General features: G+C 50.0%; 1 protein-coding gene across 1 annotated transcript in view; it reads right to left on the bottom strand.

Annotated features, from left to right (window-relative positions):
* The window catches only part of MVB12B (multivesicular body subunit 12B), a 149,892-nt gene extending 124,760 nt beyond the window's left edge, over window positions 1-25,132 (bottom strand). The window contains exons 1-2 of the mRNA XM_049774204.1: window positions 25,026-25,132; window positions 12,544-12,666 (exon numbers count right to left, since the gene is read on the bottom strand). Coding sequence (XP_049630161.1) covers window positions 12,544-12,666; window positions 25,026-25,106 — 204 coding nt within the window. The 5' untranslated portion in view covers window positions 25,107-25,132. The remainder of the gene's footprint in view (window positions 1-12,543; window positions 12,667-25,025) is intronic.
* Window positions 25,133-27,158: the final 2,026 nt, after the last annotated feature.

Genomic DNA, 27,158 nt, shown 5'->3' with positions numbered 1-27,158 from the left:
TAATAAAACTGACAAACTTCTGGGAAGACTGACAAAGAAACAGGAGAGAAGATACGAATGATCAGTAGCATGAGCATTACAAACTCTGCAGCCATCAAAGGGAGAATAAGGAAATGCTCAGGACCCCTCTACACATAAATCTGACAGCCGAGATGAAATGAATCCATTCCCCCCAAAACCGTGCTCTACAAACAAACAATTGCAACTTGAAATAGATTATTTGAATAGCCTGAACAAGGAAATTGAGTTTGTTATTTTAAAATTCCCCCCCAAATAAATCTCCAGGCCCATACAATCTCTCTAGAGCTTTCTATTGACATTTAGAGCCTACCTGACATTTAACACCAGTACGACACACTTCCAGCTAACAGAAGAAGGAACACCATCCAATTCTTTGTGTGAATTCAGTATTACCAATTCAGATACAAAAAAAAATAAAAAATAAAAACAAAACAAAAAACTGGCCAAAGGGACAAAACTAGGGTACAACATATATACAAAAATTTTAAATAAGATATTAGCAAACAGGCTATAGCAATAAATAAGAAAATTGTATGCCATGACCAAGTGGGACTCTAAGGGATGCAAGGCTTGTTGGGTATTGAAACATCAATCATTGTAGTCACCATGTTATGGGATAAAGAAAGCAAATAGTATGATCAAGGTGAAAAGGCAAGGCACTGGGCATAAGTCAGTATCTATTCATGGTCAAAATTTTAGGAAAAAATGCGAACTGAGAGGGCTGGTGAGACAGTATAGTCAATAAGATACTTATGTTGCACGCAGACAAACTATTCGGTCTCCAGCATCCCATATGGTCCCCCAACTATCACTAGGAGTGACTTGTGAGTGCAGAGCTAGGAGTTAACTCCAGATCTTTGCTGGGTGTGGTCCCCGAACAAAAACAAAAGAAAGAAGGAAAGAAAAATGGGAGCAGAAAGAAACTTCCTCAACTGGACAAAGAGCATTCACAAAGACAGCCACAGTTAATATAAGTGAGGAAAGGCTGAAGGTTTCCAGGAAAAAGACAAAGATATACGTTCTTCTTTCCACTTATATGCAGAAAACAGGGCATTCTAACACTGCAGTAAGTCCTGGACAGAAAATAAAGTTGGAAGGAAAAAGAGAGACAGGATGACAGGATGAGCTACAGAGAAAAGCCTAAGGAATCTGTAAGGAGTTCTGTAGAGTGAGTTCCACAAATAACAAACTATTTCTTCATAATAGCAATATGCTTACATGAACACCAAAATTTAAAAAAATTCCACTTAGAATCTCTCCAAATGAGGGGGCTAGGGTGACAGTACAGCAGGTATAGGACAGTGGGGAGGGCTTTTGCCTTCCTTGCACACAGCTGACCCAGATTCAATCCATGCATCCCATATGGTATCCTGAGCACCACCAGAAGTGATTCCTGAGAGCAGAGTGAGGAGTAAGCTCTGAGTAAGCCCCTAAACAACCACCTCCCCCTGACCCCCGCAATTTAGAATCTTTCCAAATGAAGAAGAAAGAACTTACATGGATAGCGCCTGTCTCTTCATCACTACAGGATAATGCTGGAAGTCAGCAAAGGACTAAATAAATGAAGCTGCCTTACTCTACTCATGAACTGGAAAGACTTGGGACAGGAAATAATACAATGATTGATCACAGATTCCTATCTAAATTCCACCTAGATTTAAAAGACAGACAAGAATGGCCTGGAAGTTAAACACAAAGAAACTCGAACAGCTAAAACAACTGTGAAAAAAAAGAATAAAGAGGGAGGAAGTATTTCACCCCAATTTAAGACCGACTGAGACAGCTGTAGTAATCGATACCAGACCCATGCTGGACGCGTAGAACAAAACCAAACAAATGTGCCTGCTGCCATTTGAATGGTCCAAGGACAGGTCAAGAGAAAGGGCCGTCTTTTTAGCAAACGGTGCCACACAATTGGTGTCTGGTCATGAGGCATGCAGAGAGAGACAAACAACTCTTAATCTCAGTCACACCTCACCCCAAACTTAAGTCAATAGTTCAGAGACTTCCATGTTAAATAGGAAACTATAAAACTATACGATGGAGCCAGAGGGTTAGCACAGTGGGGAGGATATTTGCCTTGCATGTGGTCTCCTTAGGTTCTATCTCTGGCACCCCACATGGTCCTCTAAACCTATCCAGGAGTGATCTCTGAGTGCTGAGCTAGGAGTGAGCCCTGAGAAAACCTGAGAGTGGTCACAAAACAACAACAACAACAACAACAACAAAAAACCCCAAGCCCACAAAATTTGTAGAAGAGTCAAATTTTATAAATATTTTAAACCTCCTCATTCCTATTAAAAGACCGTTAAAGAGCCAGAAAGAACTCAAAGGGTAGGAACATCAGTTTCTCCAGGCTAGAACCCTAGCACCACATGGTTCTCTAAGCATCATCTGAAATAGCTCCCTAGTATCACCCCCATGGCTGGCCCCCAGAAATGCAAAACAAATAAAGGAAACTAGCATGTAAAGAGACCTTTCTGTTTGTTTGTTTTTGAGTCACACCTGATGGTGCTCAGGGGTTACTCCTGGCTCTGCACTCAGAAATCACTCCTGGCAGACACGGGGGGGGGGGGGACCATATGGGATGCTGGAATTCAAACAACTATCCGTCCTGGATCGGCTGCATGCAAGGCAAAAATGCCCTACCGCTGTGCTATCGCTCTCGCCCTATAAATAGACTTTTACACTGACCATAGAATGGTGGCAAATAAGCCCCATGTTAAAAAAAAAAAGTTCCATTTCATTACTCGCTAGAACAACACACTGAAACCGAACGAGCCATCGCCACACAGGTCACAGTGGCTAAAAAAAAAAAAAAAAAAATTGACAATAACAAATGGTGACAAGTGGTAGAGAAACAAGATCATGCCTCTATTACAGGTGGAAAGCAAAAGGGCTGTAGCCACATGGGGAAGAAGCCTGGAGTTCGTGATAGACTAAGCAAGCAACAGCAGTTCCAGCTGGGCACGTAGCCCAGGGGAATAAAAACTTATGCTTCCCCCAGAAAAACCTGCACTCAAATATTTACAGCAGTTTTTATTCATAATTGCATCAAGCTGAAAACAATTGGGAAGCCCCTTCATGCTAGCCACATCAATGGAATGAATATTGTTCAGCAGTAATAAGACAAAACAGTTGATACATGCAATTGATTCTCCAGATGAACCTCCAGAGAATTCTGCCGTGGTTTTTTCACCCCCTTAAAAAAAAAAAAAAACCCAAATAGACAAAAAGCAAAGGCAGAATTGCAAAAAGCTCCCAGCTTTGGAATCACACAGCAAGGAGACTTTCACAATTCTGCCTTTCTCCAAAGGGTCAAAAACAGAGAAAGAAAGAAAGCTCAGTGGTTATCCAGAGTCTATTGGGGGGTTGGGGGAGACTTTGAGTCATGGTTCTCAAAGATAATAAACTTATCACTGGGAACTTTCAGATTAAGTCTCAATCTATGTCCCTGCCTTAAGCGACCCCCAGACCCAAGTATCTGATATCTTAAAATCCCAATGATGACTTAAACAATCCCAAGTCAGCCTGGCCAGTGCACTTGGTCCTTCCTGAAGGTACCACTTTAAAGGGTCTGCCCAAGGCCCACCACCTTTCTCCCACCCTTCCCTTCCTTTCCCCACCATAGGCCCTGGTGCTTCCCCAGTGGCCCCACATGCTCTGTATATCCCTCCTTCTGGAATGGGTGAGCCACAAGATGTCTCTTCCACAGCACCCATTTCCTTCTGGGTGAATGTAAATGATGGCCTAGAATGAGAGTGGGCAGAAGGCAATAGAGGCGACTGGGTCTCAGAGTCCTTCTCGTGTGTACTAGTGACTTGACTGTGGTCTCAAGCAAAACTGACTTGGAAAGAGGAAGAAAAACTTAACCCAACAGAAAGGAGCTTCTTGTGTCAGCAGTTGTGAGCAGAGAGCCAGAGAGTGCTGCAAGTTGCCATTCCTGTAAACCACAAGAGAATATTTGGACCCAAACCAAAATGCACAATGTGTGCGTGTGTATGTTTGTGTGTGTGTGAGAGAGAGAGAGAGTGATTATCCTCCTGGCCATGGTCTCTCCTGGCTCCCCTGTTACCCGCTTTGCGGAAGTCCATGGCCATGTGCTTCCTCTCAGCACACCCACTCCTGAGGCCGGCCAGGGGCCCTACAGAACCCAGAGGCATGTGTAGGGAAGATGGGGGAGACACAGACTTTGAAGACTTTTCGGAGAATCGACAGGAAACAGAGGCCCCAGGAATGGCCACAAAACCATGCTGGTGTTTCTTCTTTGATGTGTTTTCTAGCAAAGCAAAACGGAGGGAGATATTTGGTCACTTCCATGAAGACCAGCTCGGCCTGTGGAAGGAAGCCAGCATGTGAGGGAGACCCAGGGGCATAATCATTACACAGAGCTGAGAGTGTGGGCCCCCCCACAGGCTTCAGCCAGGAGGACCACCCTGTCCCTCACAGCCTTTTCCCATCTCCTGAACTCTCTGGAAACCTGCCGAGGACTGGCGTCTAATGGGCACAGTGTAGCCCCATTTCCATGTAGTAACCAGGGAACCCTGGTCTGGAGAGAGAGAGAACAGAACCATTGCTAAGGCAGCTGGGGGAATGGCGCTGTTGGCAAGGAGCTTTGAGGGGTGGATAATAAAGCCAAGAAGCGATTCAAAGATTCAAAGCAAGATGTGACTCTCTCTTTAGGCTTGTGGCAGCCAAAAAGTGTGAAGGTCCAACCCACTTTGTGGACACTGAAACTGAGCCCTAATAATACTCTAAGTGGCACCAGCATGGGCCCAGGGAAGGTGAGACCCCTCTGGAGAGGCAAAGCTGCAGCAGGAACAAATGGCTGTGGTCAGTGCCCAAAGTGGGCCATCAGGGTCTGAATCCCTGTCTCTCAATATCTGAGCAGTAGATTTATCTCCACAGAAAGCTCTGTGTGTGTGTGATATTTGGGAGAAATCTTAGAAAACCAACTTTGTAAACATAAGTGGGGCCCCCTTTTAATTCCAGGGCTATGTATAGTATGTGTGTGTGTGTATGTATGTGTATGAGTGTGAGTGTGTATGTGTGTGTGTGTGTGTGTGTAGAAAGCCACTCTAGATAAACCCATATTCTCTCTTGAACATCTCTCACTCTCTCTTGCTCATTATTTTAAAATAAAACTCTTTTATTTCATGACTCGTCTCCTCTTGAAATGCCTTTTTGTCTGGGATGGTGGTGGGTCTATAAGGAACCTGAGTAGAATCAGGGCCTCCTAGAAACTCCCCCTTCCAGCCTGTGCCCCATGACTTCTGAGAAATCATCAGGGTGGGGTGGGCAGGGTTCCTTTCCCATGCCAAGTACATCAAGTGGGACTCAAACATTGTTTGCTGACCAGGTTGGAAGGTGATGAGCTGACAGACCTGAAGCAGACCCTCAGTACTCCTAACTTCCTGGAAAATCAGGTGAGTAGAAAAGGAGGCAGGAGACTCCCCTTCCCAGGGCTGTTGCCTCTCCTCCCGACTCATGCCATAGATGTCACCCCCAGCCCCATCTCAACCACACCCAGGCTCATGTGGCCTTATTCTAACCCTCGAAGGATCCCTGGGGATCACCCATTGGTCCCTTCTGCCAGTTCATCAGGGAGACAACATCAGTCCCCCATAGCTGCCCACAAGACCTGCCCAGGAACCCTCTCTTCATATGTGCTATCTATTTCATGAAAGAACAAGCAGAAGGGAGTGGGAAGCCCCCAGGACAAGGCATGTTCCATGTCACTTTGATACCCTCAGACCACCCTGTTTCCCTCCCCAGGTTAATACTCTCACCTGGAGACTCCAAACTCACTTCAGATCAACCCACACCCTCCTCCTCCGTGGCTAAAGGAATGTCTGAAAATACCTGTCAAAGTCACTGCAGGGCACAATGGGGTGGAGGGATCCTATGTTCTGCTGTGACTGTGACTGGTCCTGGTCCCTCTCCCCATTCCTAGAAGTGGGGTTCCCAAGACTGCACACAGTGGCAGGCGGCAAACTAGCAATGGTGAAGCACTGACAAAGGAGATCATGGCAGAAGTGCACCCCGCAAGGAGTCATTTAACCTGAGTTTGGAAAGTAGAGCAACATCTGAGAGATGAGAGAGAGCAGACCGAACAATCTAGGGGGAAAGGGTTCATAAACTATGAGAACAGGCCAGGTCCCTAACTCCAGGCTAGCCTGCTTCGAAGGGACAAGGTATCAGCCAGCAGGGTGTAGCCTAGCACAGCATAGCACTGGAGAGGCTCTCCATACATTTCCTCCCTGCTCTCATGTCAGTGAGAATAGAGAGGGATAATGTCCCCTTCATTCTGGAATGCAACCAGCAATACATGTGAGACCAGAAAGGCATGTGCCTCGGTGGTGGGGAGAAGGCACAGTGGGAGTGTCCTGGCCTCATGTGTTTGAGGGCCTGGGTTCCCTCCTGGACACCGTCATACACATGCAAAAATACCTTTAATTAAGAAAGTGCTTTTCTTGGGTCAGAGCTGTGGCGCAGCGGTAGGGCGTTTGCCTAACATGTGGCTGATCTAGGAAGGACCGAAGTTCAATCTCCTGGCGTCCCATATGGTCCCCCAAGCCAGGAGCAATTTCGCAGCACATAGCCAGGAGTAATCCCTGAGCATCACCGAGTGTAGCGGAAAATAAAAAAATAAAAAAAGAAAGAAAGAAAGAAACAAAGTACTTTTCCTACCTTTGTAACTTGACCCAGGCGTTGAAAGTAGGCATTATTTTGTGTGGCTCAGCCATACTAAGATAAGGCCCAGAGATAATACAGTGGGCAGGGTGCTTGCCTTGCATGTAGCCAACCCAAGTTCAATACCTGGCACCATATACTCTGCTAAGCCTGATAGGAGTGATCCCTGAGTGCAGAGCCAGGGATGTAGCCCAAAACAAACAAACAAAAAGATACCAATGTATACCAACATGCTATTAGTAGAAATCAAAACTAAAATAAAAACAAAGTCTTCTTTAATATGAGATTATTGACCAAATTTTGATACCAGCAGGCAATAGAGTAGAGTACTAGTAAAAGGATAAGTTGAATCTATAGGAATTGATAATGTAATTTTTAAAAGAGGTTGTGAGAGGATGAATAGTATTAGCCAGTTGTATGTTTTAATTACACACACACACACACACACACACACACACACACACACACACACACACACACACACACACACAGATTCTGAACCCTGACTCCAGAAAGCAAGCCCTGACTCCTGGGAACTTGGGTCGCATGTGGGTATGTCGGGGGAAGACAAGCTCAGAAATTCTCCAGGTGAGTCCTGCCAGGGAAACTCCACCTTTCCTGGGCACTGGTTGGACAAACACAGCTGCCAAGGGCTCATCCAGACCTCTTGCACAGGAGCTCAGCCGCAGGGCCCACTGATGCTTGGCAGTGTCTCTGGGAAAGCCTGCAAGGGCCTCTAGGCCAAATGGCAGGAACTTGCTCCTGGGAAAGGCCCGGCTGCCCGCACACTGGCTATTTGAGTGCATAGGCAGCCAGGAGGCCCTAAACCAGCAGACACTGGTCCAGTCAGCATGGGAACACTGGGAAATCCTGAGTTCTGGGTGCTGCTTCTCAGGAAGGGCATGGAGATGGTGTCGGGCTAGAGTGAGGATGTGGGAAGCAGAGCATTAAGCTGCGATTCAGAATGCACACAGAGGGTGAAGGCATGGTCAGGCCAGGGCAAAGTAGTGCCACACAGAGCAGAGCAACATAGAGCAGCCTAGAACAGAGCCGTCCAGAGCAGTAGAGTAGAGCAGTCCAGAGCAGTAGAGTAGAGCAGCCCAGAGCAGTAGAGTAGAGCAGCCCAGAGCAGCCCACACCAGAGCAGAGCAGTAGAGTAGAGCAGTCCAGAGCCAAACAGCACAGAGCAGAGGGCATGCAGATAGTTGTGTGTGCAGGGATTCCCCTCCAAAACTCCTTGCTGTTTCATTTTGCAGTTAATATGAAGGAACCGAACAGTGTGTGCCACTTTCTGTGAGTCATGCTTGCTAATTATCCACAGCTCTCCAGAAGTCTCAGGACAAGCAACTGTGCTCTTGGGTATCCCCTGGGAAAGCAGAAAGTCTACTGAGAGAACAGCCAAGTTCCAGGGTGGCCAAAAACAAACTGCACCGGCACTAGGTGCTTCAAAATAGACCCTATATATAGCAGAGCAGCAGCAGCAGGGGAGGGAGCAGAGACCCTGGATCCAGAAGCTACCGCTCTGGGAAAAAGTCCAGAAAAGCCCACGGACAACCCCAGATTGTGGAGGAAGAGAGCAACTGAGGGGACTCAGGCATTCCCAGTCTGGAATTTTACCCAGAGTCATGGGGATGCCCTGGTGTGCCTGATTCCCCTCTCAAGCTTTCTGTGCCATTTTATTTTGCATGTATGTGTAGGATCCTTCCCTTTTCCTTCTCTTCATTTAGACCAGAAGCTTCTGGAAAGTTCAAGATTTGTTCCCAGAGGATGGATACAAAGCCAGGTACACACAACTGGAAGCAGTAACACTTAAAGCACTCTGCAGCCTTAGGTTCTTTCTCCATAATTTTTTTTGTTTTTGTTTTTGTTTTTTGTTTGTTTGTTTGTTTTGGGCCATACCTGGCGGCGCTCAGAGGTTGCTCCTGGCTCTGTGCTCAGAAATCGCTCCTGGCAGGCATGGGACCATACGGGATGTCAAGATTCGAACCACTGTTGGTCCTGGGTCGGCTGCTTGCCCTACCACTGTGCTATCTCTCCAGCCCCTCCATACTGTTGATTTAAGTGTGTATACATGTACACACACAGCCCTATGTGAAAGCATATTGGCAAAAGGTTAATGCTGAAAGTAGGACATTTCCTTCTCAGAAAATCTTGGCTCTACGTACAGAGTTGTGACTTTTGTCACCGAGGCACAGAGACACAGGAAGGGAGGGGACAGAGGTCAAAGGTGGAAGTGCCTGTCCTAGGCCTCAGAGAAACCCAGTCCACAGTGGCTGACCACTGTGCTGTCTACTGTGATGCCTCTTGGACACTGTGTGGCCCCAGGCTACTCTACATGTCAAAGGTCAATGTCAGGCCAAGCTTTCCCTGCTACTATGAATTCACCAAGAATGAGCAAAAAGCAGAGCCGTGCCCTTCAGCAAATGGCAGGCACATGTGACCCGGTCACCATCATGCCAGGTCACATGAGACCCCTCTTCCGCTCTGTTCCAGCCCCCCCCCCCCCCCCAGTGCAGAGAACCAGAGACAACTGCCCACCAGAGTGGAGACCAGGGCTGGAGGGTGTAAAGAGCAGGTATTGGGACAGCAAACCCAAAGGCTCAGCCATGGGACATGCCCACATGGTTGGATGTGACTCTAACCTGGATGGAGGGAAATGAGGAGGAAAAAATGAAGCATTGGGGGAGTTGGTAGAGCTTTTGTTTTGCTTTTCATTTGTTTTTATTTTGTTTTGGGCTCAAATCTGGCAATACTCAAGGACTAGAAAGAACCTTGCATGCAGCTGACCTGGGACAGACCCGATTCAATTCCTGGCATCCCATATGATCCACCGAGCTTGCCAGGAGTGATTTCTGAGCAGAGGGCCAGGAGTAACTCCTGAGCATCACCATGTGTGGCCCAAAAACCAAGTAATTAATAAATAAATAAACTGCTTTAAAAAAAATCTGGCAATGCTCAGAAGTTAACTCCCGGCTCTGCACTTCTTTTCATTGTTCAGGAGACCATATGGGATTCTGAAGTTAGAACCCAGGTTGGCTGTATGCAAGGCAAGTGCCCTCCCCCTCTGTACTAACACTCCAGCCCTAAGGAAATAAAGTTCTTTATTTTTTTTTTAATTTTTTTGGATTTTTGGGCCACACCCAGTGATGCTCAGGGGTTACTCCTGGCTATGCGCTCAGAAATCGCTCCTGGCTTGGGGCACCATATTGGGACACCGGGAGATCAAACCACGGTCTGTCCTAGGTAAGCCGTGTGCAAGGCAAATGCCCTATTACTGCAGCATCGTTCGGCCCCTGGGAGATGAAGGTTTTATTTTATTTTATTTGGAGGGGCACACCTGGAGATACTCTGGGCTCAGGTTTGGCTTTGTGCTTAGGCATCATTCTTTCTTTTTTCTGGTTTTTGGGCCACACCCGGTAACGCTCAGGGGTTACTCCTGGCTATGCGCTCAGAAGTTGCTCCTGGCTTGGGGGACCATATGGGACGCTGGGGGATCGAATTGTGGTCCATCCAAGGCAGGCACCTTACCTCTTGCGCCACTGCCCGGCCCCTTAGGCATCATTCTTGGTAGAGCTCGGGGGGAGACCATCTGTGATGCCGGGGATTGAAGCTATGTCTACTGCATCAATGCTAGTGCCCTCCCCCACTGTTCTATTGGTCTGGCCCCATGAGATGAAGGTTTATAAGTTAACACTGAGAATTATTTCTTCCATGTGGTGAGAGGACCTGTGCCCATTTCAGAGCAGCAGTGCCAACTGGGGGGGGGGGGCGCCAACTGCTAGGCACCATGCTGCATGTGGGTGCACAAGAAGCAATGATCCAGGACAGGCAGCCGCCAGGACCAGAGAATACCTGGGTGCCTTTGAGCTCAGATGCTGATTTTAGAGGAAGCTGCATCAAAGGAAGTGGAAAGGCCTTTTGTCCCCAGGGTCAGGCCTCAGGGGATCAGATACTTGTCTGAGAAGAGCCTGTCGTCAGCACACAGATGAGACTGCCTTGTTCTTCCTGAGAGGGCTTCTGGGACACAACAAGGATATTGTGTGTGTGTAGGGGTGTACACGAAGCACCATCAGGCCGAGCCTCGAGACCTCTTGTCCTGCTCACTTTCCTTGTGCTGCACACAGAGTGGCAGCATGAGGGAAACGCTCATTTATCTCACCTCTGGTGCCCCAAAGCAGAATGCTCAGAGAAAATGACAGGGAGAGATCAGCTCCTGCCAGGAGCACTGAGCCGGTGAGAAAACCGAACCACCACTGGCTGTGAGCCGAGCATTTGCGATGACCCCCAAGGTGCAGGCCAAGTGTTAAAGAGATCCGTGGATGCCAGAAGCAGCAGGCTGAGGCCCTGGGTGAATCCCCTGGCAAGGGTAGGTCCCTGAGCTCACCCCAGGAATGGAGGTACAGGGTCTGAGCAGGACCCCAGGTCCTAATTTACAAGTGGCTCCCTCTTATCAAATTGTTGGGAGGAGACTTGGCTCTGCAAATCAGGGACACACTGTGTCATTTTCTCAGGGTTGTAGGGGGCAACGCAGTTCCTAATTATACTGTAGCCTGATGGCAGGTTGTACTCGCCAACAGTATACTGAGTCAGGCAGTGGCTAAGACTCACATCTCTTTCTAATCCAACCCACCCCTTCTCTCACTCACTCTTCGCTATCAGCTTCCAAACAGCAGGAACAGCAATATGATGCAGGTCCCAGCGCTGTGGCTGGCTCTGTCCCAGGAGGAAGCAGGGCACAGGCTTTTCCCCGGAAAGCATATCAACCTTCTCCACAGTTCTGCAGGTATGCTCCTCCGCTGCCTCGGGACACTCACGTGGTTAAGGTCTGGAGTACTTGGGTGGTGACCAGGGGGAGAGGAATGAGGCACTTTAGCAGAGACTCAGAGAAAGTGCTCAGAGGTGGAGAAAACCAGCCTAGGGGCTTTCCTAGGCAGCCTCAAGAACCAGATCACTGGCGTGTTTTGGTGGCCTAGTAAGGAAGTTCCTGCTCCATTCTTCTCCTAAAGTCTGAATGTTTTCAGGGACCAGCGCAAGAGCGGAAACAGAAATACCTTAGACTCTAAGAGAACGGCTCGATCATCTCTGGGACCCTCCCTCCTGAGGTGACTTTTCTAGCTCCACCAAGCAGGGACCAGTTTATCCTTGGAAACCCAAAGGGGCTGCCTCCTGCCTGCTGTCCCCCCATCCCCCCTGGCAGCAGACGAATGAGACACCCCCCTGCTTAACTAAGAAAAGGTCTGAGACAACTGCCAGGAGGAGGAATTTCTGGGGAGCTGGTCCTGGGGCCCACCCTGAAGACAGGGACTTCATCACTTCACAAATGGGCATCACTTTCAGATGGGCAAAGTACAGCGGTTACAGCTGCCTGCTTGCTGCCCGCCTGCCCCCAGCCTTCCAGGGGACTAAATGAGTTCACAGGTCGGAGTCTACTCTGTAAACTGTGAAGAGCTACAGAGAGAAATGACAACATATTCAGGGCAGTTCGAGACAGAGGACAATCTAGGACATCCCTTCCACCCCCAGAGTCCTTCCCACGAGACATGGCAAACCAGACAGGGGTGTGGAACTCCACGTTTTCCTCTCCCTGTCTCTCGGAAGCTGGGGATGATCCACATGGACCATGTGCAAGGCCAGGATGCAAAGCTGACCCACAGGGTTTGTTTACAGACCCAGGAGCAGAAGCCCGCCCCTACCCACTCTTCTTCCCTCCCTGTCTGCTTAAAGTTCCTGCAAGGCAGAAGCTCCCAGGCCAGAAGAAGTTCTTGGAGCCAGGACACATGTACCTGCTCAGTCTGTCTCCCCAAGATAACAAGAGTAACCCCAACTTACGACATCGTAGCCTGTGGGGGCCCGGTTCCTCGATGCCACCACCCCCACTCCAGTGATAGGATCCATGGTTGTCTCTGGCAAGGCTTCCGAAAGGTCCTTGACTTCGGGCATGGTGGACTGCTCCTGGTTCCAGAAAGCAAAGGGAGAGCACGATATTCAGGCTGTGCGTGGATAGCATGCAAGGCTGGGTCGGAGGCACGGAGGAGGCCCAGTTCAGCTGTCACACCCCTGGTCTGCTTACTGGAGTCCCGGCCTAACCCGGCCCTTAACTTGGATCAAGAATTCAAACCGGAAAAAAAAAAAAAAAAAAGAATTCAAACCGGGAGCCAGAGAGATAGCACAGTGGTAGGGCATTTGCCTTGCAAGCAGCCGACCCAGGACCAAAGGTGGTTTGAATCCCGGCATCCCATATGGTCTCCTGTGCCTGCCAGGAGCAATTTCTGAGCAGATAGCCAGGAGTAACCCCTGAGCACAGTCGAGTGTGGCCCCCAAAAGATAAATAAATAAATAAATAAATAAATAAATAAATAAATAAATAAATAAATAAATAAATAAATAGAATTCAAACTATCTCTGGGCCTGTTCCTTTCAAGGCCACTCCAGCTTTGAGCACACACCGTGAAGAAGTGTTGGCCCTGAGCTCAGGTGCAAAACCCCAAAGCAAATCGTGCTTGATGCTTCTGTTCAGCTGCCTGATGTGACCAGCACTAGGCTTCCCTGCTGCTGGGGTAAGCCAGACCCTGCCTCTCTCCCTCATGACAGATCCTTCTGGAGAATTGGATACGTGGCTGAGGAAAAGCCTCTCTCCCCCGAAGGCTCGCAAGCAGCTTCATGGACAGAGAAATGTAAAAGAAGAGCATAGGCCAAGGCTTCTGAGCCAAAGGTCACAACATTGGCCCCCCGCACACAGCATTTTGTTCAACAGAAAGCAGATGAGCATGATAGGTTGGGGGGGGGGGTTGTGTCTCCAGGTCCAACATGTTTGGGGAAACAAGGGAGGTACCTGTCCCTTGACCAACAGAGCCTCCTATAAACATTGTGTCGTGATCTCAAACGAATCTGAAGGCACAGAGACGAAACTCATTCCAAAGCAACCATGCCACGAATCTGACTCGTTTCTAGCTATGTTCCTCTGTGCTGCTGCTGCTGCAGTTTCTCAGATGGAAAAAGGGGTCAGGGGTGTAATGGTTTCAGAGGCCTGGGGCTAGGGACCCAGCAAGACCCTCTCGCTGTGTTGAAACCTGCGGGTCATGTGGGCACTTGCTCAAAGGTAACCACTAACAGCGACCATAATTCTCGCCGGGAACCTGGGAGGCAGAGGAGGGAAAATGGAATTATTATTTGACTGTGGACTAGCTGTTGATGTGAGCAGAGGAGACAGGCGGAATAGAGTGAGCTTTGGATCTGGGTAGCCTGTGCATTGCAGTGAACCAGAAAGCAAATAAAATGGGTAACACCTTATGTAAATGCCTTTTTTTTTTTTGGTACTTTCAAGGAGGACAAGCTGCGAAAAGGAGCAGGTTAAATTCCACCTCCTTCCGCAGCAATTAAATTCCATGGTGGAGGGTGTGCCAGACAGACCTCTCATGGCCGGTTATCAGTGCTGAAGCACAATCCTTCATCTCACAAGGCAGGAGGCAGCAGAGTCTGCACCCCTAGTCTCAAATCCCAAAAGGGGGAGGTTGTTAAACATGACTGTGAGCTCCTAAAGAGGGAGCACTGATATGCTATACGCAGGGGGATGGAGGTGGTGGTGGAGAAGAGCCCTAGTCAGAATCTTCTGGAACCCACAAAGTTCGGGAAACAGGTGTGGCCAAGCAGTGGACTAAGGCTCTGAGCATGCTGGGCAGGTGCCCTGGCATAGTTACATTCTGTGTCTGTGACTAAAGCCAAAGTTGTACCTTACTTCAACCTACTGAAGAGAAGCCTCAGAGCTTCTCTGCATCACTGCCCATCCTCAAGTGTGCTTTATCAAGCAGCTTTTGTCTATGCCAAGGCTCAGGGCCTGGTACTTTCACACACAGGAGACCTTAAACAACTATCTGTTGTATGAAGACACACTTATAAACTGGCCCCCAGGAAGAAGGATTGGAAGTCAATATTCCCACTAGCCCCATCCAGAGGCACAAATAAAAAAGAAAAAAAGAAAAAGAAAAAACTCAAAACCTTCTCTTGCACAAGTCTACATTATTGAGTAACACAAAAAAAATAACATGCTGCAGTTTTCAAAATATGGGTACCTGCTGTTGGTTACCAAAATTCTGGGCAATTAACAACTCATTAACAGAATGTACAAATTCTGCCAGTGTTAAAATATCATGCTGTGAATTTAATAAAGAACATGCGAGGTAAGTTTCTGCTGGTTTATAAATTATTTTTAAAGATAGTATTGGCTCTAGTAGCAGAGAGGGAGAGGGAGAGAAATGAGATGGGGAGAGATGGGGGGGCTTGGGGAAGAGAGACAGAGAGATGGGGGCTACTGAGAATATTTATTTGCTGGTCGATCTGGTCACAGCGACTGGCCAGAGTGGTGATGACAGTCTCTTGCTCAGCCCATTGGCCTGAAAGAAGGGCTGCTCCCAGCATGCACCAGGCAAGATGGCTGCACCCCCCCCTTACCGCTAAGGCAGACAAAGGAACATGGAGTGGCTGTGACAGAGCAGTGGCCTGGGCCTGTCTGCGGCTCAAGGGCCTGGACAATGCAGATGGCGACATGGGGACAAGCAGATTTCAAAGCCAAGCATCCCCCTAGCAACCACCACTTCTTTCCTTCCCCCAAGGGGTAGTGGCAGCTGTATGGGGGGTGTGTGTGGAGGGGGGACCCGGGCAGTGCCTTTGTGAGGTGCAGACAAATGGCCACACGCTCATGGCCGACTTGGGCAGCGGCAGCAGCAGCAGAGGAAGCTTTTAATGAGAAACGCCGAAGATATCCATGGCAGAGGCAATCACTCAAAGCAGCTGGCCCCGAATTACATATTTTCTGACTGCAAATTACTTCGAACAGCGCCTCCACCGTCACTTCAATTGACCTTCCTAACAAAAGGCCATTTATTAACTGGCACTCTCCATTTTCCTGGTCCGCTGAGTGAAGTGCCAGCCAGAAGCGATGGTTTTGCCCAGGACTTGGCCGCTCAGGGTCAGGCCTCGGCCAGGCGAGTCCATGAACGCAGCTCACTGTGCACATTGGAGGTGGGGTAGGGGTGCTTCAGTCCCACTGCAGACCTTGCACCCCCCCACTTCTGTGGGCCTGCTCCAGATGGCCCCTGGACAGCCCACTCCAACTTCCCCCTGCTCACTGACTACTGCAGGGAACAGGGTTCCTCCCCAGCATGGCACAGAGCTTTGGCCCTCTCTGGCATCCTTTAGCACCAGGTTCACCCTAGGCCTGAGCTGAATGATCCCCGCTCTGCAAGAAAGAAAACCAGGTTCTCAGACTGCAAGCAGCCAGCGGTCAGCCAGGCCCACTATCAGGGACCCCAGAGGCCTCAAGTCTTGGCAACTCTTCTTTCCAAGAGACCCCAGAACGGAGGTCTGTGGGAGAAGGCAACTTCCATGTCACCATGCTTTCCAATGCCTCAGCGTTGCTTCCACCAACCTCAGCCCAACCAGTGAGGCATGGGGCAGGAGGGGGGGGGGGAATGAAGGGTGGAAAAGAAAACAGTAGCCAGGGACTAATTTTCTTCACCCGTCCATTTCAAGACACGACGATTCTCTCGTAAATAATTTACAACAATAAAAATGAGCTAAGGCCGGGTTTGTGCAGCACGGAGGTAAATTTAGGTCTAATGAGGGAGAGTTGAGCGCCGCACTGGGGGAATCGGCTGATGTATGGCAGCACGCGAGCCCATCGACAGGGCCAGTGAAGGCTCAGGGCCACTGGGGGAGCGGGGTTTGGGGGGGACCATCCACCACCCGAGCCACAGCTGTGAGAAGCCCAAGGCTGACCTTAATACTCCCTTCCTCCTCCCTAACATTGTGGATGCTGACTGAGCCTGCCGATATCAGGCCAAAAGGGTATAGGTGACAGAGTATGCGTGGTTGACAGTGTGTGGGCCATAAGGGGGCATGTGTGGCTCTGTGAGGGCATAGCTGCATCTACTGCCTGTAAGAAGCATGCGTGTGTTCATTTTAATTATTTGCTGGTTTGTTTTCTTTACTTTATATTTTTTGCGCATACCCTGTGTGTATGTGTGCGGCAGGGACAGAGGAGTGTAAGTATATATATATATACATATATATGAAGTGTGTATGTATTTGTGTGTCCAAGAGTGGGTGTACATACATGCACATGTGAGGGTACTGGTGTGACTATGTGTGCTTGACATGTCTCCATCCTGGGATAAGAGGGACCAGACAGGGAACTGGAAAGCCCTTTGTTACAGATGGCATACTGCGCCTTCTCAGCTAATCCAAGAATGACTCCAAGGGCTGGAGCAATAAACAGTAGTAGGGCATTTGCCTTGCACGAGGCTGACCCAGAACAGATCTGGCTTCGATTCCTGGCATCCCGTATGGTCTCTGAGCTTGGCAGGAGCGATTTCTGGGAGCAGAGTCAGGAGTAACCCCTGAGTGCTACCAGGTGTGGGTCAAAAACCAAAAACCAAAAAATGAAAAAAAAAAAGTGACCTCAGTCCTGTCCATAATTCCTAAATCAGCAAAGCCAAGTTTAAGTGGTGCTGAACATAGCTTTAGAATCAAAGGCCTGAAGCCTACTCCCAGCATCAGAGAAAATGAAGCTACTGCATCAGTGCTGAAAACTCAGGGGACCATTGATATCATCTCTGTTTAACTTCCCCGGCCCTGCGAGTCTGGGGTTGATCTCTTTTTATCAACTTCTGTGCTGAAATCAAAACCTAACTCAGAGTTCAGCCTGGACTCCCTGTGGTGCAGTGGGGTGCAGGCCCAGGGGCTGAGATTGCTTGTAGGGGGTAACCCCTGTGGGGGCCAGGGCACTGCCTTTAGAGGCAGCCTCTGCCTGCCCTCCAGGCCTAGCAGCCGTGCTGGCGCTGCCCACCAGGGCCAACTACCAATGCGTGACTCAACCGACACCAATGCCTCTACTCTTGAGGAAAAAGATCTGAAAGATTCAGGTAGCAGGTAAAGTTGAGCCGGCTAGAAATGAAATGACAAAACCAGTGAGTTAACTCCAAAAGGGGGACCCTCTCAATCAGCTAGTCTAGAGTCCAAAGTCAAGGGTACAAAAGATATCAATGGCCTGCCATGGGCCCTCCAGCTTGCTGTGTATGGGGCAGGGGGCAAATTTGGGAAGAAAAGTTGGGAAATATCTCCCTGGTCTAGTCTGTGAGGGTTACACCAGCCTAAATGATGGCTATTCCCTGTCCAGTCCTCAAATGAGCTACTATTCTCTAAGATGGCCAATGGGAGCTCTTGGCTTGTTTCCCAGGAATGGCAGGGATGATCTGCAGAAATCCAGGTCTGTTGGGCTGAAGAGCAGTAAACTTGGGGGCAGGGGATACAATGCAGTCCCCATTTCAGACAGGCTGTGTCCATGAGAATGGACATCACAGCATACACACTGGGCTACCTTCACAGGTCCAAGGAGTAGGGAGCCAAGCTGCCCAGAAAATTGTGCCAAGGGTGGAGTCCATGCAGTACCCAGGCCAACAGCAACAAAAGCCAGAGCGGGGTAGCTAAGCACACAGACCTGCCCTGACTCCCAGTGCAGCCTGCTCTTCTGTGGATAGGTCCAAGGCCTGATTGCCCCATCACCAACACTTGCTGAGAAGATCAGGTGTCAGCAGGCCATGGGCTGTTGGGAAAGCTGCTGAGATGCCAGAAAACTAAAACAAATACTTTAAAAAACTCTTCTAATCACAAAGCATTTTCTAGCTAGGAAACGTGCAATGGTGGAAAAGAACTACAGTGCTTTCCTGTTCCTGGTACTAGTCTATCCTTTCTGGTACATGGATGACTCCCCTCGATTGACTCCCCCCTCATTCCTAAGTTTCTCTTGGGTGTGGGACAAAGCTTGGGTCATTCCGGCAGTTCTCAGGGGACAATATGCAGTGCGAGGGTTCAAACTGGGGTCAGCTACATGTTAAGACGAGCACCTTAGTCCCTGAACTATCTCTCCAGTCCCAAAATTATTATGTGGTTGGAGCCAAAGCTGTGATGCTCAGGGCCCATTCCTGGCTCCAAACTCAGTAATCACTCCTGATAGTGCTTGAGAGGCCATATAAAGTGCCAGGGATTAATTAATCAAGGCTGGCCACATAGAAAATCTCTGTATTATCTTAATCTCTGTATCATCTCTCAGGCCCCTATGTTGAGATCTCTCTGAACCATTTGGTGACCAATCAGATTTTCCACCAACCATGTAAGATGGACATAGTATGCCCCTTGCTACAGCCTGAAGAGTGCAATGCTCGATCCCCAGAAGTCATGCTCCAAAATACATCCAGGGCAAGTGCTGTGAAGGAAAGATGGGGTAGGAAAGGAGGGTAGTGGGGGGAAGCATTCTCCAGGTCCTCATGAGACCCATTTTGACTTGGCAAAATTCCAGGGGATGATGGTCACCCACTGGCACTGTCTCAGCATCAGTCCCCTGTGTCCTGCACAGGTAGGGGACCATAAGGTGGGCAGGTGTCTGGCAAATGGCACCATGATGGAAGGGCCCAGAAGGAAGCAGCAAGGCCTTAGGGTTTGAAGACAGATCAGATTCACACCCTTTCCCTGATGGCCACTACATCTGCCCTAAGAACTGCTGTGCCCCTCAGTGTTCTGATGTCTCTGGGCATCAGAACATGGGGAGAGGGACAGCTGGGAATGGCCCTAGGGGGCCTGCAGCATCTCATCAGAGATGAGGTCAGTCACTGAAGCTTTTGTACCACTATCAACAGTCTCCTGCAGGGCTGGAGCAGTAGCATAGTGGTAAGACATTTGCCTTGCACGCAGCCAACAGAGGATGGACCCTGGTTCAAATCCCGGCATCTAATATGGTCCCTGAGCCTGCCAGGAGTGACTTCTGAGCGCAGAGCCAGGAGTAGCCCTTTTGGAGTGCCGCTTGGTGTGACCCAGAAGCAAAAACAAAACAAAACAAAGTCTTCCTAGCTCTGAGGGACTCAGGGTATCCGCTGGTCGATGGCCCACGCCCACTTTTCTGTGACTCAAACTGGCTGGGTGGCATCAGGAGCAACATTACCACCAGAGCCCAATAGTTTGTGTACTGAGTGCTGGGGGGGGGCTCACAAACAGAGGAATAGGAGACCCCCAGGAACACAGTGTGACACAGGGACATAGGGACAAGGATTGTTATGAAGCAGGTACTAGGAGTCACTCCTAGAGGCAGGACTTCAGGGTCCATGCAGGCCCCCAAATAGTAAGCAGGTAATGGATGCCCATCAGACACTAAAGAGTGAAAAGAAACAGACCTGAGGGTCAGAATGAGCCTGGGATACCCCTTCTTCATCAAAAATGCTCAAGAGACAAGAGCTCCCTCCTGGGACACCCCAGGCCATAGCTGCTCCCCACACCTGCCCCATGTGCCCCACTAAGTAGGGCTGTCACTGGGCCCTGCCAACTAGGGCATGGTCTCAGTACACTCTCCTTTGGCTGTCAGGATCCCAGAACTCATGCTATCCACAGGCCTCATATCCTAGTGGGTCCTAGTGGGGCTCAACCCTAGATGTGATGGTACTCATGCGTGTATTCCAAATATCCCCTTGGTGGATATGTGGCATTAAGGAAAGCACAGATGACAGACCAGGCCTGGGAGCCTGGCACTCCCGTCCTGTACTGTCTCTCGGGTTTAAAGTTTTCTGAAGGCCAGTGCAGGCTCAGCTCCAGGCTGGCTAACAAGAGAGGTATCCCCAGGCTGCTTGTTCCCACCCAGTTTTGATCTCGCTGCCTGGGGCTGGTCTCTGGAATAAGACACACCAGATGGGCCAGAGAGATAGCACAGAGGTAGGGCTTTGCCTTGCATGCACCGACCCAGGAGAAACCTGGTTAGATTCCCGGCATCCCATATGGTCCCCCAGCCAGCTGGCGATTTCTGAGTGCAGAGCCAGAAGTAATCCCTGAGCGCCAATGGGTGTGGCTCAAAAACCAATCAATGAATACATAAAGTTGTTTTTTTTTTTTTTTTTAAAGACACGCCAGAGGATCTTCTGGTTGGAGGAAACTATCACCCCAAAAGGAGGGGGACCTACAAGTGACTGGTGGGGTTGGGGCCTGGCCAGGCACCTCAGGAAACAGCAGAGAAAGCTACCTGAACGGAAGGCAGTGAGCAAACCAACAGCTGCTCCAGCAAAGGGGAGTATGGGAAGTAGAGCTGGTGAAGACTGGCCCTTAGGATGCCATGGATGACAGCATGGTCTATGACAAAGCATGGTCGCCCCTCCAAAACGTTCAAAAAAGAAATGCCGTGCGATCCAGCAAGCAGTCTTCTGCCCAAAACAATTCCTGGAAGGGTTGGAGAGCTAGTACGGCAACTAGGGCATTTTCCCCAGAACCTCACATGGTCCCCAAGTTCTGCCAGTTGTGATTCCTGAGTGCAAAGTCAGGAGAAAGTTATGAGCACTGCCGGCTGTAATCCAAAAACAACTACTATCAAGAAGCAATTCCTTGAAAGTGGGTTCTTGCAGAGAAATCCACACCCCCAACTTCAGAGTTTGACCATAGCTGAAGTACAAAGTACTTAAGCATCCAAGGACAGATCTGAGGTGAAACACAATCCAGCCTGGATATAGGTAACAGAGTTTCAGTGAGTCTGGAAGAGAACAAAAAACTTCCAATAACTGCAGCACAGCAGGTGAAGCCAAGGGGTGAGGCAAAGGGCAACAGCCAGTCCTGGAAAGACTCTGGCCTTGTGAAGCCCCCTGCAGTGCCACCTTCATGGAATCAGCAAGTGGAAGCCTTGGAAGGGACAGGGACAGGTACATAGGCTTCCTGAGTACAGAACTGACATTCTGGGCCTGGAGAGATAGCACAGCGGCGTTTGCCTTGCAAGCAGCTGATCCAGGACCAAAGGTAGTTGGTTCAAATCCCGGTGTCCCATCTGGTCCCCCGTGCCTGCCAGGAGCTATTTCTGAGCAGTCAGCCAGGAGTAACCTGAGCACCGCTGGGTGTGGCCCCAAAACCAAAAACCAAAAAAAAAAAAAAAAAAGAACTGACATTCCGCAGGATAAAAAGTTCCGGAAATTCCTCTATACTCGATGCCACCAAAAAACAACATCATCAACTTGATGCTACAATGGAAATAACCACATCAACAAGCAGAATTCTCAAATTTCAGCAAAGACTTTTTTTTTTCCCCCCAAATGCTGATTCCTGGATCCTTTTCCCAGACAGGCCTATCCCAGGTCTAGGTCTGAAGTCCGACAATGTGCGTTTTCACGAACACTCCAAATCAACTTAGCAAATTAAGAATTCGTTTCTTTCGCTTTTTTAATTGCTATGGGATAGCCTAGTAAATATTCTGCTTTGTTTATTGTGTGTGCGCATGCGTGCATGCATATAGGACGGACAGAAATGGCCCGGGTGGTTGGTGTCTTGCCATAAAACCAACAAGATGGACCTCCAGTCCCCAGGGAAGGAGTGGCTGTGGAACTGGCATGGAACTCCTGGGCTCCTGGCCCACAGGCCACTCACATTTCAGCCTGAACGAGCTCTGCATCTCGCCAGAAGTGTGGCAGCTAAACCCAACCATGTGCCCACAAGTTGTTGCCACAGGGGCAGGACAGGGAGCAGCCCTACAGGGTTCTGGTTCCCCAGCTAGAGGAAGACAGGCTGGGACACCAACAAATCATGTAGAAGACCCTTGGGGAACCACAGTTCTCTGGGATAGCACAACCTGCAGATGGCAAGGGGATTCTTGGGTGATGAGGGGGTTCAGAGACATCTAGCAGCATTGAGCAGGATAGGCTCAGGCATAGGGGGTGCATGCAGGGGCCCCAGGTCTCCCCTCCCACACCCTCCTGGCCCAAGAAACTGTACACAGCCACTTCCACATGCTCTCTTCCCATCATTCAAGCCCCTCTGACACTCCCACACTGGCCTTCAACATCATTGATACTTCCCAGGGTGGTGAGGGTAGCGTTCTAGGGATGAAGATCACAGGGCACTCCCTGACCTAAAGGCAGGGGAAGGGGAACCCAGGTCATGCCAAATATACAGGTCATGACCTCCTGACCCCTCCCCATACCCTAAACAGACAGCAGGCTGGTAGACACCCACATGTTATTACTGGATTATTTTTCTTGCAGCCTCCACTCAAAACTGTGCAAATGTCAACCCTCAGCTTCAATATGGTGAAGGCCTCCGCCATGCGACAAGGTCATGGACATTCATATATGTTTGGCCTGGAGGGGTAAGCCGTATCTTGAAGAGCCTTGCACAGATAAGGAAAAGGTTGCAGTTTAAGGGGGTCTTCAGACTCTAAGGGTCTTCAAAGGTTCCAAGAGGTAGCATGAAGTTCAAATTCATGGGTTCAAATCCAGGGGTTCTTTCTACTCTATCAGTCTTACCCAGGACCCTAAAAGGCCATAATGGCCACTAACAAGAAACATTTTGGGGAGGAAAGAATAATAACAAAGCTACTCTTCTCAGGCCACAAACGACCACTAACTCTCTCTCTCTTTTTTTTTTTTTTTTAATATTTGGGCCACACCTGGTGACGCTCAGGGGTGTGCGCTCAGAAATCACCCTTGGCTTTGGGGAACCAGATGGGATGCCAGGGGATTGAACCATGGTCTGTCCTGGGTCAGCCACATGCAAGACAAACGCCCTACTACTGCACTATCGCTCAGGCCCCTCGACCACTAACTCTTAAAGCTCACTTGGCCTGTGGGGAGTGAGCAAAATGGCAGAGAGCAGAGTGGGTCCCTGCCAACAGAGCCTTTACTTCTCCTGAGGAGTGCCAGGGGCCAGGGCAAGTCTCTCCCTGCAGATAAGACCATCACTCGTGAAGGCCGGGGTTGAGGTGAAAGTGGGAACACATGAGTCCAGAGTCCACTTGGGGAAAAGCCAACCAGTGGGCCAGAGACATAGCCATGGGCTAATTCCGGGATTCAGGAATGTGCCCCCTCCAGGGCCCATGGAAATTAATGAAAAAATGTGTATTAGAGGTGATTCTAGGAGCCAATGAACCCGAAATCACATGCCAACCACTTCACACTGGCCTTGGTGCCAGGTCTTAGCAGAGGGCCCTCTCCCATATAAAAACTGGAACCAGGATATAGCCTCTCAAAGCCCCCTATCTCCACCCCACCCCATTTCGGTGAGTACCAAAGGTGTCGCCTGTAACTAACCTGCTTGGGGGGGGGGGGGGCTGCACCAAGGCTTTCAGTTGGTCTGTGCTTCCAAAGAGCTTATCTGCTAACTTTTCTAATGCTTTTCTGGTGCAGCTGATAAGATTTTCTAGCCCGTTAAAATGAGATGAGATCCAGCCAGCTGTCGAGAAATGGACAATGAGATTATGTTCAGAAGGAACCACCAGAGACAAAGAGACCCCCAAGGAGGCACTGCAGCCTGCTCTGGGAGCTGATGAGGGAGCGGCTGCATACACATATCCCCTTAAGAAGGCCCCAAAGCCTGCCTTCCCTCTCCCATCCGCCAGCTGCTGTGCAGAGGTAGGGGACAGACAGATGTGACACTGTTAAAGAGGGGGGCCGGCTGATGACAAGGAAGACGGTAAGAGCCAAAGGAACATCCGAAAGACAAAGAACAAAAGATGCTCAAGGCTTGGCCTTGTTGCAGGGGGGGGCCTAGCTCTGAGTCTCTAATGGCTCCTGGCACCACCCAGGCCTCTATCTATATCTATCTACTAGCTCTGATCTCCCCCAACCCACCTTGTCCCTGCTGTTAGAACCCCAAACCCATCAACACAAACACCCACCAGCCTTCCAGAAGGCAAGCTCTGTGTCTCGGAGGTAGCCAGGAAGAGAGAGAGAGAGAGAGAGAGAGAGAAGACCTAATAATAACCTGGCCCCTCACCTGGCAGACAGGTGCCAGCGGGTCTGGGCAGATAAGTGGGTATCAAAACAGCCCTAGAGACTCCAAGTCCCACTTAGATGCTGTCCAGGCTCAGGTGCACCCCGCCGACCACAGCACCACCGAACACAGGGACTCCAGGCCTGTCTGGGCCAGTGACACTCCTTAGTGACAGGGTGGGCACTGCCATGCCATGCCATGCCATGCCGTGCCATGCCAGGGTGGGTGGTGCCGGGCCTGGCCTGGAGGCTCCAGGGCGGTGATCGCCGGTTCTCAAAGACCCCCAGGGATGCTGCCAAGACTCGGGCCTCCCTCCAGGGAACCCCCAATTTGGGTGCCCACCTCCAGCAAGGCCTCTGGCCGAGCCCGGGCTGGGTTGGGCAGGGTGGTGGCTGGCCGGGCCTGTCCCCGCGGCCGGGCCGGGCACGGAGCCCGCAGGCCTCGGCACGGCCCGGCTCCGCCCGCCCGATCGCCCGCCCCTGGGCCCGCAGCCCGCCCGCGATGGCCCGCTGGCCCGGCCGGCCGCACTTAACTGTTCCCCGCGGAGGCGGCGGCGCTTGCGGCGGTGGCAGCGGCGGGTCCCGGCTCCGTCTCACGCAGAAGCAGCTTCGCATCGCCCGGCGGCGGCGGCAGGGGCGGGGCGCGGCCTGGCAGCGGCGGCGGCTGCACCGGCACCAGCCACTGCGGCTCCGGCGGGTCCCGCCGCCCCGGCCCCGCTGCAGCCCGAGCCCCGAGTGGGAGCGCGCGAGCGAGCGAGCCAGGCGAGCGAGCTGCAGGCCAGGCCGGGCCAGGCCGCCCCCGGCTCCTCGGGTTGTTCAGCTGCGGCTGCCGCCCGCCCGCCCGGTCCCCTCCTGCAACTTGGTCGCTTCCAGGGACCCCCGCAGCGCGCCCCAGCTGTTGTCTAGGCCTCACTGCATCCTCACTGGGGGTTGCCCAAATTCCGGGGAGACCCCCAGGCCACCTCCCACCACCTCTCTTGGGTGATCATGTCTGGCTCTCTGTGTTTCTCTCTCCTCTCTCTTCTCTCTTCTCTCCTCTCTCTCTCCCTCCCTCTCTCTCTCTCTCTCTGTTCTTTTTTCTCTCTTCTCTTTTCTCTCTTCTTTCTCTCTCTCCTTTCTCTCTTCTCTCTCCTCTCTTCCACTCTCTCCCCTCTCTTTTCTCTCTCCTCTCCTCTCCTCTCTTTTCTCTCTTCTCTTTCTCTCTCTCCTGTCTTTCTCTCCTCTCTTTTCTCTCTTCTCTTTCTCTCCCTCCTGTCTTTCTCTCCTCTCTTTTCTCTCTCTCCTCTCTCCTCACACAGACAGCCCTTCTAGGCTTACTGCACCCCAGGCTACCCTTCCTCCCACACGCACAAATAACACACACACACACACACACACACACACACACACACACACACACACACACACAATGAACTCTTGCACACACTAACTCTTGCACTCAACCCTCCCCCTCTCCCCAAGCCAATTCCTCAGCCCACTTCAATTCACTGCTGTTTAGGAAAAGCCCCCCTAACCCTCAGGGTTGGGTGCGCATACAAGTTAAGCTGCACCCTGCCAGCTGCTGATTTCCCATCTCTCCAGCTGACCCCAATCCCCCAGCTTTCTCTTCTGCTAGGCAGTGATGTACCCATCCCATGAGGGGTCAGTTTCAGAGCTGGCTCTAGTGAGACGGGACTTGCTGGCCTATGCTTTGAGAAATAGGCTAGAAGGTAAAAGTGATTTTCATGACAAATTGTTGCTCACAGGTAGACTTTCATCTAGACCAGTAGGAAGAAGCAGGACCCTCTACCCACTCACTATCCAAATAAACCCTGCTGGAATCCCTGAGACATCCTGGGACAGAGACCACATTCTACTGGGAAAGCCTGTAGGCAGGAGACTGGGGCATTCAGCTATGAGAATCAGACAGGACTACTTACCAGTTTGCTAATGCATTAATTTTTGTTTCCAGGCATTCTAGGCTTTCCCACAATCGTTGTTGATCCTAAAGAAATTGCTGAGCAAAACTGATTTGTTGGGTATTTTTTTTCAGTCCAGTGAGGAAACATGGTGAGTTTGTCTGTTCCAAGCATGAGTGACTTAGAAAAGCCACAGAGTTGGATAAAGACAGAGGGTCCCTATGTTATTGAAATTATTCAACAGAGAAAAAAAAAGATAGTCTTCCATTTCATTTCTCAAGGCTAAGTAGCCCCCATAAGGAAGAACTGTACATCAGCCTACTAGAACATTAGTCCCTAGGAGTTAATGTACTTGGGGGGGGGGGGGGAGTGGAGGGAAAAATTTCCATAATCAAATAACTTGAGAATGTGCTGTAATGTATATTCTACCTTTTTGGAGTATGACAGTAAATATTAGTATATTAAGGGATAAAGAGACCTGCTGAACCTGCTATGTCCCAAATTCATTGCAGCCAAGGCCACTTCTCAAACTTCAGTAATGAGTCTTTGATAGGGAAGCACTGCTATAGAATAAATAAAACACACAATAGTTTTATGTATTTGAATCCAGCTAAAAAACAATTCACCACATGGTTTTTGCAAGGATAAATCCACTCTAAAAAATCTGTAAACTCATTGTATTGTAAAGGAAAATAGGGATATTTCAAAAAATTTAATGGGGCCAGAAAGTACAAGGGTTTGGCCAATGAGATAGTACAACAAGAAGGGA

This window comes from Suncus etruscus, chromosome 5 (genome assembly GCF_024139225.1).
Source record: "Suncus etruscus isolate mSunEtr1 chromosome 5, mSunEtr1.pri.cur, whole genome shotgun sequence".
Taxonomy (NCBI): Eukaryota; Metazoa; Chordata; class Mammalia; order Eulipotyphla; family Soricidae; genus Suncus; species Suncus etruscus.
The sequence above is the reverse complement of the archived record's forward strand: the minus strand, read 5'-3'. Positions and strand labels throughout refer to the sequence as shown.